Below are 20,092 nucleotides of genomic sequence, written 5' to 3' on the forward strand. Positions count from 1 at the left end.
AGAATATTTGTACTTTTATCTGGATGTAAGTTATCCAAATTAAAATTAGAACTTAACACATTTTTTAGTTAATTAAACAGGATAAAGGATTCTCCTAATCTTTTATCAAAGGGATATAGATATACACTCTATTAAGGCAACTTTGAGTTAAAATGTTTGGTGTAATTGCATTTTAAATCTTGGGAGATATATATATATATATATATATATATATATATACACATATATATATATACACACATATACATACATTAAGTAGCTGAATCTCAAAAACATTTGAAACCATTTTGCAGCTGCATAGGATTTGCTGAAGTTTCTTATTCTGTGACAACCATAATTCAGTTAGTCTGGATTTGTCCCCAGTCATGGAATGTATTATGCTTTTGGGTCTTGCCTGAAATGTCCTTTCCTGACCTGTCCATACTTTGCCCACCCTACCTGACTTTTACCATTCTCACTTTCCTCAAGTGCTGTAATCTATCAACTGCCACCTGTAATCCCGCAGCACTTACGAACTGACCTCATTCGCGGCCTCATATTATCATTTACTTGAATTAGGCTGTAGGCACCTGGAGGGTAAGGACGTTACATAACCTATAACTCCCCCTATTCGCTATATATTACAGTTGTTCTACAGATATGCACTGAATAAATCTGTCGTGAAGAATAAAAATACTTACTGTTTTTTTCTTGATATTGCCCCAGACAATGCCACCTTTACTTTGACCTTTTTTTTGCATATGAAACACATATTTATCACAATCATCCCTGTTTGAATACAAAATAATTTCAAGTCAACATTAACTAATGTACTTTTATCCACAGGTTAAACAGCAATTGACAAAATTTCAGTCTCAAAAAGTGCATTTTCTTTTCCATTTTTAAAAAGACAATGGTGTACCTAGGGAGATGAATAAAAACCTTCAAACATTTATAGGAAACAGAAACACCAAATAAGAACATTCTAGGAAATTACTGTTCCCTGTCCCGTCTGTGCTCTCCAATCTCTATCTTGCCACCTCTTTCTCAAAACACAGACTTCTTATTCCTGGACTCCCCCGTTTATTACACCTTTCACTCCTTTCTCCGGTTCACTTCCGTCCCCATCCAGCTAGACCCTTAAAGTTGACCACTTTAAGGATAAACCTGGTGATGAATTAATTTATAGCTTCCAACTGTGCTTCCTTCGTTCAGCCCACAAGCCTTTTATTTCTACAGTTACATCTTACATTCCTCATACTAACTGTGAAGTATTTTCATTTGTTTTCCCTTATTTCTTTCCTCTCCCATTCTTAACAAATAGGCTTGATTCGTAATTTAAAGGTAAAAACTAAAGCCAAGCAGAATGCCTGTTCTCATTTCCCCCACAACTGCTAGTTCTACTGATGATGGTAATACCAGCTGAACATAATGCTAATTCTCCTTCGTGGCTCCAAGATCCTGTATGATTGACTGATTATCCTTTCCTTTACGACTATTTAGGAGCAATTTTGAAAGTATGACGTGAAGAAATTTGTAACTGTGTGATTGTAGTAAGATTAATGTGAAGCTCGAACACTGCTGCGTAGGGTGTGAATAAGCCCCGTTGTCAGGTTCAGGGTCAGCGCTCGGGAGTCTGTTGTCCTGTACAAAGAGATCACTTCCAAACTGATAAACAGTTTCATTATTTAAAATTGTTAGTAAAAGGGAGTCAACTAGAGCTGGTAAAGTCAAGTGATAGTGAAGAGGCCTACGAAACTCAGTTTTTAATATACAAAATAAGTTTTAGGAAATATATTCATGATATTTATAAATGAGTCCATCATGTGCTTCACAAGAAAAAAAGTCCCATTTCCTTAACTGTAAGTGATACAAAAACCCCGCCACCACCCACATCAGTGTCATTCTCCAACTCCGCGATACTGGCCGATGTTTTTGGTCAAGAAATTTCCTTTCTCTTATGAATGTGTGATCACACTGTATGTAGTTTTATTTCTTAGCTTTTAAAAACTTGAATCCACTGAACACTATTCTGTCATTAAAACTTTTTGAAGGCATGATTTTTCATTGTTACATATTTTACTCTATTAAATGAACAAATCCTAATTTCTTAACGTTCCTTATTGGGCATTTATGTCCAACTTTTCAGTATTATGTCTTGTTATGAACATCTTTGCTCACACAAACGTACTTGCTAAAATCTCTTATTAGAATTAACTAAAATTCAAGGGCCAAAGGAAGGAATATTTTAAAGCTTTTGATGAGTTGGCCAGAGTGCTTACCAAAAACTTGTCCAAAATTATACTCTCAATATACTTTTACCTGCACTAACTACTAAACCAAAAATAAAAAATAATTTGTGGATTGCTAGGGAAAAATTATGTTTTTGCCAAATAAATGCAAATTAAAACTTCACCAAGCTTGAGTACTGATTACTTTTTTCTGAGTCATTATCACATGGCTTCTGTATGTCCCACCCCCTGGAAATGGTTCTTACTAGATTAGCATAGTCCTGCTTAACTGCCAAATGGCATAGCCTATTTTTAGGCCTTCTTATCACTTTTCATCTTTTCTTTACAACATTTTACTGTTGGCCAGCCCTAGTTTTCTTAATTTTATTTATATTTCAAATAGTTCCTATTTTTGCCTAGTTCAAAATTCAAAAAGTTTCCCAAGATCTCTTAGTTCCTTTCCCTAGGGATTATCAGTGGTTTCAGTTTCTTATCCTTTCGGAGATATTTAATGAATTATGTATATATGCATACACACACACACACACACACACACACACACGGTAACACATAATTCACTGCACCTAACTTTTTTCACTTATCATGAGCACTTTGCCATAATAGTACATAAAGAATTTCTTCATTAATTTCTATAGCTACATAATGTACCAGAAATTATTTGATTAATCCCTATTGATGGACATTTGATTTGTTTCGTCTTTTACCATTATAAACAATACTGCAATGAATAAGCTGAACATTCCCTATTGTAGAAGTAGGACTGCTATGTCAGAGAGCATGTGCATGTATAATTTTGACAGATACTAACAAAATGCTGCTGGTACAGACTGTACTAATGACCTTCTCGCTAGTAATGCATAAGAATGGCTTTCCTAATTTGAAGGAGTTCTGTGTGTATCAGGGAAATTAGCCTTTTTCCTGTGATGAGGTCCATATGTTCTTGTCTCTGATTGTCGTTTATCTTAAAAAATTAAATTTACTGGGTGATATTGGTTAATAAGAGTATATAAGTGTATAGTGCTGTAATACATCATCTATATATCACATTGTGTGTTCATCACCCCAAATTTAGTCTCCTCCCATCACCATATATTTGACCCCCTTTACCTTCTTCAACTTCTCCCACACCTTTGCCCTTTGGTAACCATACTGTTGTCTGTGACAATGAGTTTTTTGTTTGTTTTGTTCATTCACTTGTTATTTTGTTTTATATCCCACATATGAGTGAAATCATGATTCTTCTCCTTTTCCATCTGACTTATTTCGCTCAGCTTGATAATCTCAAGATCCATGTTATTGCAAATGGCAGTATTTCATCTTTTCTTATGATTAATACTGCACTGTACGTATGTACCACATCTCTTGATCCAATCATCTATCGAAGGACACTGGTTGTTTCCATGTCTTGGCCACCATGAACAATGAATGTGGGTGGAGTATATATACCTTTACGAATAAATGTTTTCAAAATTTTGGGGGTAGATACCCAGAGGACGAACTGCTGGGTCATATGGTAATTCTATTCTTAATTTTTTGAGGAACCTCCACACTGTTTTCCACAGTGGCTGTATCAATTTACGTTCCCACCAGCAGTGTACTATGAGAGTTCCTTTTTCTCTACATCCTTTCCAGCACTTCGTCATTATTCTTTTGATTATTTATGGTTGGTTCGTACCAGATGAAACTTTTTTACACAGTTGACTATTATTCGTTTTCTTGGTCCTGCATCATAGTTTGAAAGACCTTCACTAAATCTAAGGGTATAAAATAATTCTCCAAATTTCTTTTTATAGTTTAATTTTTTACATGCAAAACTTTGGTCCATTTGTAATTTATCCTGATGTAAAGTGTGAGCTGTGTCCCAACACTATTGAATAACACCCATACTTGCTGAAACACCCCTATTTGCTGAAGTCAAGTCGTCCTTGACTTCCAGGAATATTCTTTCTGGATTTCTTAATAATGATGACTCTTCTCATTACTGACATCTACTCTCTTCAACTCCTGACATGTTAAATGCCAATACAGAATTACAGCATCATAAGCATATTTACCTATCTATCGAGGCTAGCATTCCCGGGCTGACATGCTGACACTGAGGGGTTTTTGCCAGTGGAAAAATAGTCGATGATGGAGTTGTTGGATTTCTGTCCATATGAGGCAGAATATCATCTTCTTCTTGACTGCACTGGAAACTCGGCAACTAGAAAGCAAATACTGATTATGAGCAGGTACCCCTAAAAAGATTTCTCATTACACAAAATGTTGGTGTGCTGATAAGTTTCTTCCACCTTATATATTTTTCTGAGATAATGAAAAATATCAGTAGGTAGATAATAGATCCTGGTCTTCTAAAACTCTTAAGTTTCTGTTGTGTAAAATGGAGACAATGACATCTACTTCTACAGCAAATGTTCTCAGTGAAGAGTCAGATAGTAAATATTTTAGGCTTTGTGGTCCATACAGTCTTTGTGTCCCAATTCCTCAACTCTGCTGCTGTAGCATGGAAGCAGCCAGTCAACATGTAAACAACGGGCACGTCTGTATTCCAATAAAATTTTGCTTACAAAAAAAGGTGCTATGCTAGATTTAGCCCGTGGGCCATAGTTTGCTGACCTGTGTTGACAGCAAAACTATAACTTATCTACTATTATACTTAATATGAACTCAAGCAGTATTAAACTATTGTGTGTATGTATTTCTAATAATTCACTCCTTAATTAAGATTTATTTACCTTTATATTAAAACCTTAGAGAAAGGGACTTACGCCACAGAAAATGAACGACTTCACTGCTTTTTTTTTTCATTTTTAAAATGTTGCTACAATTGCATTTAGACCAAAATACTGAGAGAACCCGAAATGACGGTGGAGTAATGTAAAGGGTACAACCCCTGAAGGACCACGGTGGTTGTGCAGAGAACATAGTTAGAGCCTCTGATGGCTCCCTTAAAACACTTCCCTTTACATCCTGTGTAGGCCCAGAGAGCGATGTCACTAAATTATTAAAGTATTGTATAGCCTTTTTAAATGGGAGATGATTCAACATTAAGAAATGGGTAGATGAAAAAATTACCCTTAAGTCTAGCTCACTAATCTTAATCTTCTTAACATTTACGTTTAGATTCTAGCAAGTCTCAAATTTGCACTTAATATTTGTACTGTATTTCACTGTGTTTATGAAGAACATCCTTAGAGGATATATAGAGTCCAGGTTTTTGCTGTAAAGATAAACCTGCAATGAATACCTTTGTAAAGATTTTTGGCTTTTTTTCAATTTTTTAGGATAAATTCCAATGAGTAGAATTAATATTTATGGCTCTTATATATTGCCATTATGCTTTCCAAAAGGTATGATTCAATTGTGTGTGCACCAATGCATGACTGGATTAACATCTCGATTGTTTTTTGTTAGTGGATATTTTAACTTATTTTTAAAAAAGATTTTATAAAAGATATACTTACATATAATTTACTTTGTTTTCTTTTGATCACTAGCTAAAATGACCATTTCCCCAAGTGTTTGTTCAGCCTTTTGAATGTTTCCTTGCCCACATTTTTCCTGTGATTTTGACACTTTCTATAATTCTAGTAACATTTGAATGAGTTCTCTGTATCACAAATATTATTGGCTTTGTTTTATGTTATAAATATTGTATCCCAATCACTGACATTTTTAGTATGTGATTTTTCATACTACAAAAATTCTTTTTAGACATCCAAATCTGTCAATCTTGTGCTGTCACTTAATCCCTACCCTGAATTTACTACACAGTAGGTAATCTTTTCTTACTCCCACCCCCCCGCCCCTTTTTAAAGTTTGCCTCATTGCTTATGAAATTTTAAATATATATGTTTGACCTATTTCTAGGTTTTCTATTTGGTTCTACTAACATTACCTTTGAACCCCACTGACGGGTAGATTCTGGACACTGATGAGAAGGGCATATACTAGCAGATTGCTTCCTATACTATACTCTGGTCATGTCTGTGGAGACTGTCAATCTATGGTCTAAATATCAGGAATGAACACTAACCATATATAAAGATCAAAGATATAAAAGTCAATATAAAGAATGCATTTAAGACTTACCAGTACTCTTCGATTCTGCAAAGGTGTACTAAAAAAATCATCATGGTCATCTTTTGGCAACTGTTCCAGAAAATCCCTCATCTGCCGCTTCCTTTTAAGAGTTCCTACTTTGGCAGTTATCTTAATAGTTTGTTTTTGATTAGCATCATCTCTCTTGCCTTAAGAGTCAATAAAACATTTTGGTAAGGATTTGGTCCTTTATAGTAACTGTTCTATAAAATTAACAACCTTTGCAAAATCTATAAGTGTTAAGCCTCTATTATTACTAGTATTAATAGTATATTATTAATCTATAAGCCTCTATTATTACTATTTATAAGTGTCTTATATAACAAGTAATTCTTTCTACACTGGAATCTGTGCAATATGCTTAGCCCACAAGATACTCATGAAGAAACTATAAAAGATTAGGCAGGGTAAGTTTGAAAAGGCCTTTACCTTGTGAGAAAAGTTATCTCCCACACTCCTTTTACTGAATGTCTAGTTTATTGATTTTGCTGAAATATAAACCTCATTGAATTAGGACAGAGGTACTGAATACACCCTAAAGCTTTGTATAGGACTTCTCTGGCATAAACTTTGGGACCATGAAAACTAAATTCATTCTGAGTTTTCTTACGAATTACTAGGGGACCCTACCTAAGTCACCTCAAATTAAAGTAGACCCTTAGAACAATAATCCAGATATTGAAATCTCCGCATCCAACTGCTGATTTCCTAGAATAAACTCAAAGCACAAGACTGCTAAGGCTAATATTGATGAAGTAACTATCTAGGAAGACTTAAAAAGTAAACGTGATCTTTGGAGTTCTTTCTAGCTTTGAAATTATAAGAAAACATCTATAATAAGACACATGGATAAATATAAATTACATATAGTAAGTGATTAGAAATTGATACTGAGAACTAAGAAAAAACTATTTTCTACATAGGTTACCATTTTGGCCTTTGGGACTGACTGGCTTTTTCTTAGTGACATGTTTCCGAGATCTTTTTCCTCGGGGATCTTCATTGTATTTCCTCTGGCATTCTTCAGCAGATCGAGACCCTACAGCCATAGCTACATCTGACCAGAAACCAGGTTTGTGCTTAGGAAGAGATGCAAAAGCACTATGGAAGACCAAAACCAGTTAAAGAATTTCAAATCAATAAAAATAACCTCCTGAATGCATACCACTAAATCAACAAGATTTACTGAGCTGTAAAATTTTACCAAAATCCTTATCTAGTAGATGCATTCTATTTTGTTGTAATCTATTAAACCTGAAAAATTATTCCTAGTCTTAACCCTAAGTCCAGCTAATCAATGATTTGATCTTTTGGGGGACTCTAGCACAACTAACTTTTCTACACTGTTGCTCAAATATTACTAGTGCTAAGCATATTGGAAGATGAGCTCTTAGTTCTTATATACTCCAGGTTATAAATGCTCACTAAAGTGTTACGGTTGCTTTCATTATATTATACTTTACAGAACACAGTATTTTAGGTTTAATCCTCGAGGTAAATGAAAATTGAAATAGAAAAAAAACTAAGTTACTACAAGGTAGTTCTCCAATTTAACAAGTGAGTTATATTCTAAAAGTTCGTTTGTAAATAATTATTTAGAACCTGGTACACGTATTACTGCACCCCACCCCAACCCCTGACAGATTTTATATAATGTGGTTAGTTTGACAGTTCAGCCTAGTAGGCTGAATGCAGTGTTATGCTAGTAAATTTTTAACAACCAGCTCTCTGGGGTTAAAAAGTCCTTTTCTGTAGTGTTTGCTAATTTCCATATTGCTAATACCCCTAAAGTGGCTGATTTCAAGCTACCAACATGTCGTCACTGAATGAGAAATAAGAACTCTGCCATGGCACACAATTATATAGAATTCCCACCATACAGATATAATAGATGCAAAGAACCTTAAGGTTTACATAATAATATACTAAAATAATTAGGAAGTGATGAGTTCACAGTGTTTCGTTTTTAATAAATGTATTTAATTGTAAGTTTATTTAACTTTTAATAATAACTTAATTTGTAAGATTCCTGAAAAAGTAAATCAGTTCTTGTGAACAGGTACACGCTGACTACAGAAGAGCACTCACTCCATGCATAAAAGGAGAACAGCTGCTGGTGGGCACCAAACACTGTTGATGAATGTCTGTGCTTTTGCATAATGAGTCTCCACGGGGTCTAAGAGCAGCACTGCAGGGGACTGGAGGCTCCAGCTTCCATGTCTGTGCACATAGCTAATCTGCATGTATAGAACTGCCTGAAAGGAGTTTCATCATAGTAAAAATACTGAATGCATTTCGTAAGAAATCAATCTGTAATTAACACGTGTCAATCACGTCACTCCAGTCCATCTGATACTCACTTCATTATTTTTAGCACAACAATCAAAATACTTAACACGACCTACACTATTCCTTGCCTGATTGTCCAGTCTCATCGGGTACTGTTCTTCCCTTTCTATACTCCAGTCATTTCGGCCTTCTTTTGGTATTTCTACATATGTTCTTCCTTTCTACTTTTACCTACTGTTCCATTTCAAATGCACTTATCACGAATCTTGGGCTTAAATAATTCTTATTTATCCTTCAGATCTTAGTTCAGTATCTGCCTGAGCTAAGTCAGATTTCCCTGACTTGTATTCTCATAAATTTCTTAGTGATTACAATGATCATTTGCTAACTATCTGTCTGCCCTTCGGACACGATGAGGTTTACGAAGCAGTGGGCTGTAACGCAAAAGCACCTGAGGAGCTTACAGCAAAAATGCAAGCAAGCAAATAAGTAAAATAAATAAATTCATAGGCTCTATCCCTGAAGGTTTCAATTCAGTAGATCTAGGCATCAATACTTCGCATTTTTGAGAAAGAGTCATTATGTCTAATTGACTGGGTGATGACAAGGAAAGGTTACAGGGAGGAGGTGATGTGAGATAAATATTGAAGGATGGATAAAAATTACAACAGGTGAAAATGAGGCAATAATACTGGACAAAGAAATGAAGATGAAACAAGACATATGGTTAAGGAATGAAAAATAGTTCATATTTATAGTATGGTAACTTTCAAAGAAATGGCTGCAGGTCAGACAGAGCTTTGAAAAAGCCAGAGAAGCATCGCCCAAACCCAAGAATATTTTAATAGTATGCAGTGTAGGCACTTTTTAAATTTTAAGTTACCTTTACCTTTTCTTTTAAGTTACCATACAGTAAAATTGTCTCTTGGGGTATGGTTCTGTGAATCTTAACAGGTATACAGATTTGTATAACCACTAGCACAATTAACATACAGAACAGTTCCATCACACCCCCAAAAACCCTCAGTGCCACCTACCCCTTTGTTGTCATCCAATAACACTACCAATCCCTGACCTGTTTTCTTTCTTTCTGGTTGTCTTTCCCAGAATTTCATATAAATGGAACCATATAGTATGTAACCTTTTGAGCTGGCTTTTTTCACTCAGCATAATAATGTCTTTGAAATTCATTCAAGTTGTTTTAAGTATCAATAGTCCTTCCCTTTTATTACTTAGTAGTCCATTCGTCTTGAGAATGTACCACAGAATGCAGAAGATACTATGGAAATCAGGAATAGAGGTGAGCTCAGTAAAACCACCCCATAAAGTTACGAACTTCTGGGCTTACCTTGCAAATTTTGATAAAATTTCACTTTTGCTAAATTCTGCGTGATATCCCTTGAAACTTTCTCTTTGACCCAGTAATTATTTACAAGTATTATTTTTCAACCACTTAGAAATTTTCCTGTTATCTTTTATTGATTTGTAGTTTAATTCAGTTATGGTCAGAACACCCTTTGTATAACTTCAGTTATTTCAAAGATTTGTCTTAACACCTAGCAAACACAGCTGTCTTGGTGAATGATCCACCTACTCTTGGAAATAACATTTGTTTTCCTTATTATTGGGTAGACTGTTCTATAAATGTCAATTAGATAGATGGTATTGTTCAGTTCTGTATCTTTGATAATTTTCTGTCTACTGGTTCTATCAAGGGAAGAACACTGAAGTCTCCCACTGTAACTGTGGTTTTGCTTAATCTTTTCAGTCTACCCTTTCCTTTTAGTTCTGTCAAACTTTGATGCACGTATTTTGAGGTTTTGTTGTTAGGTGCATACACACTTAGGATCATTATGTCTTCCTGGTGAATTGACACTTCTATCATTTCGTAATGTATTCTTCATCCCTGATAATTTTCTTCTTATTGAAACCTTTCACAGGTATAGCCCACTTCAGCTTTCTTTTGAGTGTGCATGATATTTTTCTATACTTCTAACTTACATATGTCCTATTTGGCGTTAACTTACCTATATCCTATTTTATACAGCGTATAGTGTGATCTTTCAAAATTCGTTCTGACAATCTGCCTTTTAAGTAGCGTGTTTAGACTGGAGAGTGAAGATAGGGAATACATAAAATAGACTCGCTTTAGCCAAGTTGGTAAAATTGACATTATGAAGAAAGGCATGAGGAAAAGACCCCATGCTTGTTCTAACTAGCCTGGGAACTTCAAGGAACTTTCCAGTCCTGCATCAATGCTTGGATATGCATCTGGACCTCCAGGTAACCCCTTAATTACCCTGAAGGACTCACGTATACACTGCCTGACATCCATCATCCACACCACTGGATGTGACCAGACCTCCTGGCACTCGTCTTCTGTACCTCCATCCATCAGCCTGACAGCCTGTCATCTGACAACTGTCCTAAGGATGCAGGACTGATAATTCTCAAGAAGGTACTTTTTGCTGTAAGAACTTTTAATTTTTTCTTTCTTTGGAACACTTCTGGATTTTTTTCTTAGCTGTGTTTCCAGTTTGCAAAATCTAAGATCCTTGAATAAATCTCCATCACTTATTTCTAGCAAAGTCTCTGGACTCTTTTTTGAGTTCATTCAACAAGACCATTAACATTTAATGTAACTGTTTGGATTTAGGTCTGCTATTTTTGTTTTCTGCTTTCTCCCATTTTCTATTAATCTTTTTCTGCCTTCTTTTGAGTTAAAAATTTTTTTTAGTATTTTAATTTACTTATTATATATTTGAAGATATCTGTATAGCTTTTTACTGGCTGCGCTAGGTATTACTATATATATACTTAACAGTCTACTTAGAATCAGTTATTTTACTGCTTCAAGTAGAATGCAAAAACTTACCATGGTATAAATCTCTTCACCCTTCCTCTGTTAGAGCTGTTTTATGTATTACATTTACATATATTGAAAGCTCCACCATATACAGTGTAATATTTGCTTTCAACCCATGAACACTTTAAAGACGTCAAGAGAATAACCTATTACATTTAACCCTGCTAGTTACCATTTCTCTTACCATCCCTTCATTCCTGATACTGCCTTTCCTGTCATCTCCATCCTGCTATCAGCCTATCCATGAGTTATTCTGATTATCTTATTTTTCAGTTCTAAAACTTGCATTAGAATCTTCTATCTTCTATATCTTGCTAAGACTTTCTAAATTTCCATTTATTCCAAGAATTTTTGCTCTTAGTCCCTGGATCATTTTTATATACCTACTTCAGACTCTTGTCAGAGAATTCCAACATCTGTGGCATCTCAGCATTAAAATCAGTTTTCTTCCCCCATGAGTTGAAATTTCCCTGGTTCTTTGTATGCTGAGTAATTTTGATTATTTCCTAGACATTCTGAAAATTATTTATAAAACTCTGGGTCCTGTTTATATCCTATGGAGAATGTTAATATTTTTGTTTTAGCAGGCAACCAACCTCATTGTAACCTGAGCTATAAATTCCAATCAGTCTACTGTAGTAGCAATTTCAACATCAGTTCCATTTTTAAAGCTCTGTAGTGCTATTAGGATATCCTGCATGTGGGCCCCTGAGTGGTTGGCCTGGAAAATCAGCAGTGGTATACCTCTTAGTTTAGTTCTCAAAGTCTTAGGTATGCTGTTTAGGATCACATCCTCACATGCACAACTCAGGAGTGAGCCCAAAAGTTCATAAACAACTTTATAGGGTTTTTTGCTAGCTTCTCCCTCTCTGCAATTTTTGGTTCCCTAGGGCTCCTGTTCTGGGTTCTCTGGCAGAAAGCTGGGGGCTTTCATTACCTAGCTCTGCTGCACACCTCTTACAATTGCATCTTTTCCAGTGTCAAGCAGAGGAAGGAAGAAAACACAACACGATTTGCCCCACCCTCTTGAGATCTTTACTTGATTGGAAAGGAAGGTTGCCCATTTTCAGAGTTTTAGGTATGTGTGGGCCCCATTTGCTGCTGTGATTTTCATCCCGGCAGGATCACATGGGACTAGGTTATAAGAGAAAGGAGAAAAGAAAGAGAACTGGGGCATTTTCTCTACTGTTTCTGAGTGTTAGTAGTCCCCTTTCCTTCTCCTCAAGCCGGAACTGGAAGGCTTCTCTTAACTCTCTGTCGTGCCCCAATGACACTTCCAGGTGTTAGGCAGCCTTGAGGTTAGCTTGGGGGATACCAGAAGACAAACGATAAATTCACTGCCAGTTTGGTGGTACTTAAAATTCTAGCCTTCCCTTATCGCCCTGCCACTGTTTACCTTCCTGAGTCAATGTAAAGCTGCTCCATGGATTTTGTCCAGGTTCATGACTGCCCAGTAGTAGCAAGAGAGTGGAGTGTACTTACTCCAGCTTACTGGGAACTGGAATTTCTGCAGTTCAAGCATTAAAAAAGAATCTCCTAAGATGATCAGAATATACAGCAAAGGTTGAGAACCTTCTCAACGGAAGGCAGAAAATCTTGATATAATCTGAAGATTGGCAAGAATGCAATGAAGGTTTTGATCTGTCAGAACCACAACTATACATTAAGACTAATCTGAAAGATATAAGACAGATCACAAAGACAGAAGAACAAAGTACAAACACAAGGCTACTCCCAAAGTTCAGGCAAAAGGCATTAAAGGTCTGAAAACGAGTAGCGTCAAGAAAAAGGCAGTGGATGGAATGACCCTGTGGAAGAATCTGTAGCTCCTTGGGAACTAATCAGATTTTTAAAAACAAAAATCAGTAATAAAAAAGAGTTTCAACTTAGGTGGCTGAAAGAATTACACTTTCAGAAATAGGAATGTCAGGACAGGAAAGTGGACAGGTCAGGAAAAACAAGTTTGGTTTTTGATATATTAAGTTAGAGCTGTAGGTGAGATTTACGTAGAGATGTCCAGCAGGCAAAGGAACTACAAACTAAATACATTCTGGATCAGAGATAGAGATCTGGGAGTCCCTGTATAAAGAAGAATGAACTTTGGGAGGAAAAGATCACTGAGGAACACACTATAGCAGGAAAGCAGCCAAACCAAGAACTTTGGAGACTAAGAAAGAAGATTACCTTCTCTGTCTGAATAGAGAGAGGGAACACTTAGGCAACTGAAAAAGGAAGAATATGGTGGCAAGAGACACTTTACTTTAAGAGTGTTTCAAGCAGGTAGATTTGAAAACAAATTCCAAATGTTGTTTGGGGGGTACACAAGAGAGTGGAACACGAATGTGGCATGTTTCTACGGTGTCCTTCTTTCTTTTATCAGTTATATCTTCCCGTCTTTCTACTAGATCATTTCCGACAGCAACCACCACATGCAGGCATGAGTCACCGTACGAACAAATAAGCGAGCAATCAAACATGTCTTCCCTTATCCTCACACTTTCTTCTATTACCTATGCAATCTTCTCTGCCCCATCATTGCCAAATTTCTTGTGTTGTCCACCTAGGTTGTCTTTTCCCTCCCACTCACTCTTCATTGTTGAGCTATGATCTGGCTTCCAATCCTGCCAGACTACTGAGACTGCTTGTCAAGTCGTCATCAAATCCATTTCTCATCGGACCTGACTTAGCAGCAGCATTAACTAGGAAAAATCACCTAAATTTCAAGACTATTTTCTTCTCTATAAATGAGAAAAAAAACAAACTATTAAATAATCTACGTTTGAAGGTTTTATAATAGTAAATTTAATTATCTATCTTAAAATGTGCAACTGTGAGAGCAGAATTTATCTGTGTTGAAATATTTTCCGCAGCTTTGTTTACCAACAAATAAAACTGTACATATTTGAAGCCTACACAGGATCATTGGCTATACAAGTACACTGTGAAATGGTCATCACAATCAAGTTAATTAACACATCCATCTCCTCATATAGAACCTTTATATTTGGCGGGGGGAGAGGGGTTGTAATATTAAATGGGAATGAAAAGAAGCTCACTTATACTTTCCTCACATTTATACTGTATAGATGGCTACAAAGTACCTGGCTGGAAGTTACCTGTATTTTCCCTTCATTCTTTGTATAAACTATAATTTCTCTCCATGTGTTTTTGGATGACATATTCCATATTAATGATTAGAAGTTATTAAATCAGCCCCTTACTGGATGGAGTCCTTTATGTTTTTCACACTATTCTGTGGCCACTCTAGGTATTTTAATTAGAGTCAAATCTAATTACTTACCAGTGAAGTTTCTGTAATTCCTTTTCATTCCATTCCTCATCCTGAATTAAACCAGGTAAACATTCTAAGGAATGACTCTTCGTCTTATCAGATTCCATCGTATTAACTGGAGACTCATTCCTAACACTAGATTTCTGAAGATTTTTTTTAGCAGAACATCTAGCTTTCTTTTGTTTGATACAAAATTCATCTTCACTTTCTTCAGTTTCAGATTCAGAAACGGGAAGTTTTCTTCTGCTGTTCCTTGAGCTTTTCCTGCAGTGAAGCACTGTGTCTTTGGTGTTTCTTGCTATGGTTTTCTTAGCAACCCCTGCTTGCATTCTAATTTCCTCTTCTGTTTCACTCTCGTCAGCAGACAAATCTGATGAGGACTGATGCTTGTAAAATGACATGGTTGCCTTATTTTCAGTTTTCTTCAATTTTGACAACCTTGTATTTTTCTTAAAGTCAGAGGTGACTGTTTGTTTCTTTCTAGAACTAGATATTTTTATTTTCTGGTCGACAGTGAGTAAATCACACTCATTGCAAACTTCCTTGTTTTCACTTTTATGATTCGCACCATAATTAAATGCATTTTTGGAAGTCTTTGTGGGCTTACTGGTAGGACATGTAGTTTCATTTAAGTCTGATTCACTTTCTTTTTGATGCTTTGGCACTACAAAATCTGCTATTGCTTTAATGGTTTCAGAGGACAGATTATACTTCATGCATTTTTGCTCTATCACGTTTTTAGATTTAAGTGGTGTTACTACAATATAAGCTTTCTTCTGATAAGCAGCCATATATTTTCTTTCTTTGTCTGAGAAAAATGGTTCCCTGGTGATAATATCGACGGGTACATTCGATTCTTCGGTTCTCTCTTTAATTTCATAAGACAAAACCAAATATCAAAATCTCAAATTGGCTACAAACAAAATAAAGTATACAAAAACTATTTTCACAAATATACTGTTTTTCCCCCATAAACACACTGTACACATTACTGTCATATTAATCTCCCTGAAGCACAGGTCTGTTCAGTTTTGGATCACTACCCCTTCAGTTGTACACATATGCTATTTTTTTAATACCAACCTGTCCATGACTTCTCAGTCTACTGGGCGTGCATGTAAGCTCCTGTATCTGGCTTTCAATGTAGTTCTAATTTCTCACTGTACTCACATCTGAACCATATTCTATGTCTACGAGACCACTCTTTCTCAAGTTTTCTTGATTCTCAACTTTCAGTAATGCCATTTACTCTACTTGGAAAGTTTCCTTCTCTCATTTACAAACCAAATCACTACCTGCTTCAATTCTATTCTCTAATTTACGTAGTTCACAAACCTTTGTCCCAATTCCCTCAACTGAAAATGCTCTTTTAAAAATTTCCATCATACTTTAAATAATGCCATGTTTGACAATGTGTTCTGCATTATAATTACACACTTCTCTTTCAACTAGACTGAAAAAAATATTTACTGGAAAGAACTGTCTTTATAGTTGGATTTTTTTGGCTGGAGTTAGTTCAGAGTTTTTCACATATACAGTAGATGCTAAATAAATATTTGTTAAATCAGACTCTTTGGAGCTAACCTATTTTAGGATACATAAGAAATCCACTAGGTTGCTAAAACTTTACTAGGTATGTAATATATGGACTAGAACCTGTCCTAGCTAAGGAGGGAATTAGGAGAACATGGAACTCCATCTACATGGCCCCTTTCTTGTCCCTAATGGTGGCCACAGAGACACCTTTTTGCTGAATCCTAAAAAACTCCTTGAAGCACATGGGATAAGAACTAAAATAGAACTTGGGAACTGTGTTACTAGTTAAAGACAGCAAATTAAAATGAGAGATTCTCAAATTTGAAACTCAAGAAACCAGAAGCCAAATTAATTTCATTTCTCACTAAATCATCCAGTTGTAGTTATAAAAAGCTACGAATTGAAATTATTACACTAATCATCATAATGAAATACTGCAACAACCTATGCATATTTTAAAGATGAATGACAAAATAAAAGAATGATAGGTAACATTGAATGCTGAGGAGAAAATAAGCCTCTAAATTATAATTTATGAAGAAATGGGTTGTACTCAAAATTAATGAAGAAAATTTCTATAAGACTTCTCAAGGGAAATCATGTAGCTTCACATAAGAGAAGTGTTTCCTTTTAATTCCTTATATAAATATGATTCAAATATTCAATTGGTAATTTTAAAGTTTTCAACTTCTAATTTTGAGCAAAGCATTTTTATTCTCAATATTTTTATTCATTTCATTAAATAATTTGAATAAAGATTCATCTTATTCTGGATACTATGACCTAAGACTTATGAAGTGGTGGTCTAAGTAAATAGTATTGGTTTCTTCTCTACTTTTTTACACAATTATAAATGTTCTCCACTTTCATTTCTTTCCCTTATGAGAAATAAAACAAACAAAAAATGCCATTAAGCTAATACATTTAACTCTACATGAAATTATAAATTTGCTAATGCAGAGAGAAAAGGCTCTATAAATTCTGGTATCCAGAAGTGCAATAAAAGTGCTGTGAAAATCCACACTTACATGAAACTAAATTATGGTATTAATTTCATAAAAGGATTAATATAGTCTTTAGAAATTCCTATAAGCATTTTTAAAATGATATATAATTTTGTGATTTAAACAAAATTATTTAGTACCTAGATTAAAGGGGGCAAATCTATAAGTGAATCTGGTATTTAGAGTAATGAATTGTTTTATTACACAAATCGTCTACTGTAAAAAAATAAAACCAAACATTTATAACCATTGAAATAGTTGGTCTATCATTTTAGACTTAGAAATTTACAAGATCACTCTTATTATATTAAAAAGTTTCAAACAGTAGTTTTCTACTTATTACAAAGGCAATAAAGATTATTACCTTGCTTCTGACTTTCAATTATTTTATTTGTTCTTTTACAATTTTTGAGTTTCTCTGAAGACAACTTTTTACGTTCCTTTTTTCTCATCAATTCCTTCAAAACAAAAAGATAACTTTTTACTATAACAACTACTACCGAGAAACATGACCTCAAGCATTTTCACAGTATGTATCAAGCATACAAATTTCCAGGTATACTTACAGTTCTTCAAATTTCATTAGTGGAGGCATTCAGAAACTCATTTTTGGAAGCATCATTTGGGTATCCACTATCTTACGTATTTCCTTTACTGATTTAATAGTGTCATTTTTCAAGTGCATACACACACACACACACACACACACACACACACACACACACACAAACTTTATTTTAGCCTTACTCTAAGAGTTAAACCTTTTGTTATTGTCACCTGCACTTTTCCAATGAGACACTGGGAAAATAAATATCAAGACATTTACCTACAGTGCCCACACTAATGAAAAGCTGACACAAGCAAAACTCATGATTTCTGATTGGTCCCGAACCTTTTTACTAGTATCACAACACCCCTCTACAGTGTACAGTAAAAGCTTACCTGATTAGAGAAATCATATCCTCCTCCATTTTGAATAGTATTATTTGTTTGGTCTTCTGGGAGCATTAATGGTGGTTTATTTTGGTGATTACTCTGGCAAATGTTTAATTCTGCAGCTCCTGGCAACCTACTGCTTTTACTGTTCTTTAGTTCTATGAGTACAAAGATGGAAATAGAATGACTTTTGATAAAATGAGGAAGGGTTGAGAAGGAACTGAAGCAACAGTAAAGTGATTTTTAGCTAGCTCTGGGCAAGAAGTCACGGGCATATTTAATTCATTCCTATGTCTGTGCTAGAAAGGATAAGCAAAGTTTCAAAGGTGATGGGGGAGCTATGGACGCGGGAAAGTGGGGTGGGGTGGGTTGGAGGAGTAACTTATATTCAGTGTGGTGCCATATTTTGGGCTGAAGCAATCCTGAAGTCTAAGTCTGTAAAGCTCTTTGTTACAAGGTCTAAGTAGAATTGGCAGAAATTTATACAACAGAATCTATTATTATCTAGAAAAGGCTGTAAGTTAATGTCCCTATTTTTTTTCCTTGTGGGGGGGTAGGATGTGAAGTAGATTATAGTTTTGGCAGAGTTGACAGTTTTGCCAGCTGCCTTTGCAGCAATGGTCATTCAAAAAAACATGCCATTTCCTCCACGAAAGCAAACTGGTTTTGACTATTAATAGGAATGAAATTTAGTACAAATATAGAGGTATCTTGAGATAGGCTGGCAGCCTAAATACTTCAGGTCTAGTAAACTGAAAGAATCATCGTCTTTCACAGACATGTTTATTAGTGTTCTTGGTATTCTCATTCATTAAGAGGTAATATTTATAGTCATGAGGATGTAGGGTATAGCATAAAGAATATAGTCAATAATACTGTAATAACAAGGTGTGGTGCCAGATGACTACTAGTTCTATCAGGGTGATAGATGGGAATGGGGTTGGGGGCAGGGTGAAAAAAGTGAAGGTATTAAAAAATACACATTGATAGTTAATACAGCATGGGGAATATAATCAACAATGTTGTAAAGATCATGTAAGGTGCCTGATGGGCACTGGACTTATCAGGGGGATCACGTCATAGACTGTGTAGATGCCTGACCAATGTGCTATACACCTGAAGAGCTGAAGTAGAATAATATTGAATATCAATTGTAACTACATATATAGGTATATATAGTCATGGGATGTGGAGTACAACATAGGGAAGATAGTCAATGATATTGTAACAGCTATGTAAGAATGTCAGAGGGGTAGTAGCTTGGGGATTGAGTTATCACTTTATGAGGGGTTTAAATGTCTAATTATTATATTGCTTTGTACACCTGAAACTAATTAAAAAAAAAAAGGAAAATCATTTAAAAAGTAATATTTAAGGAAGTAAGCTGAATGCTGACTATAAGCTATTTGCTTTGCAGTTTTTCTCCCTTAAGTAGTGTAAAAGCAGGAATTTTAGGACAGTATAAATAAACGAAGAACTCAATACCATACGCATTGTAAACAATTAAACAATGTGGAACTTGTGTTAAGAATTTACCACTACACAACAGAGAAGGAAATAGCAAACGTACCCAAACGATCACAATCAAGGTCATGAATGGTGCTGGCTCTTTGGAGGACATCTGTTTGGTTTCCTCCCGCATCATTCTGCATTGATTTTCGTGTGTCAGGGACAAATCTTGCCATTTTCTGTTTTTGTCTGGCCTTTTTTTTTTCACAAGCCCTAAAAACACATAGTACTTTTCCTCTAATGTTGGTTCTCAAAAAACAGAAACAAAAAACTAAACCCACAAATAAATGAAACTCTCCTATATCTAACCTCAAGCCTAAATGTAACC

The 20,092-nt window shown here is 35.3% G+C and overlaps 1 protein-coding gene across 4 annotated transcripts in view; it reads right to left on the reverse strand.

Annotated features, from left to right (window-relative positions):
* Positions 1 to 20,092, reverse strand: part of MIS18BP1 (MIS18 binding protein 1) — a 45,890-nt gene that overhangs the window by 4,491 nt on the left and 21,307 nt on the right. For 3 of the 4 annotated variants that reach the window (XM_033108909.1, XM_033108908.1, XM_033108907.1), the window contains 8 exons: positions 19,826 to 19,977; positions 18,262 to 18,413; positions 17,684 to 17,777; positions 14,789 to 15,647; positions 7,261 to 7,433; positions 6,324 to 6,481; positions 4,286 to 4,434; positions 681 to 768 (listed from right to left, as the gene is read on the reverse strand). In XM_033108909.1, coding sequence (XP_032964800.1) covers positions 681 to 768; positions 4,286 to 4,434; positions 6,324 to 6,481; positions 7,261 to 7,433; positions 14,789 to 15,647; positions 17,684 to 17,777; positions 18,262 to 18,413; positions 19,826 to 19,977 — 1,825 coding nt within the window. Of the gene's footprint in view, positions 1 to 680; positions 769 to 4,285; positions 4,435 to 6,323; positions 6,482 to 7,260; positions 7,434 to 7,546; positions 8,588 to 14,788; positions 15,648 to 17,683; positions 17,778 to 18,261; positions 18,414 to 19,825; positions 19,978 to 20,092 lie in introns of those variants that run through there. The other variant, XM_033108910.1, reaches the window with a different exon arrangement.

This window comes from Rhinolophus ferrumequinum, chromosome 6, assembly GCF_004115265.2.
Source record: "Rhinolophus ferrumequinum isolate MPI-CBG mRhiFer1 chromosome 6, mRhiFer1_v1.p, whole genome shotgun sequence".
Classification (NCBI taxonomy): Eukaryota; Metazoa; Chordata; class Mammalia; order Chiroptera; family Rhinolophidae; genus Rhinolophus; species Rhinolophus ferrumequinum.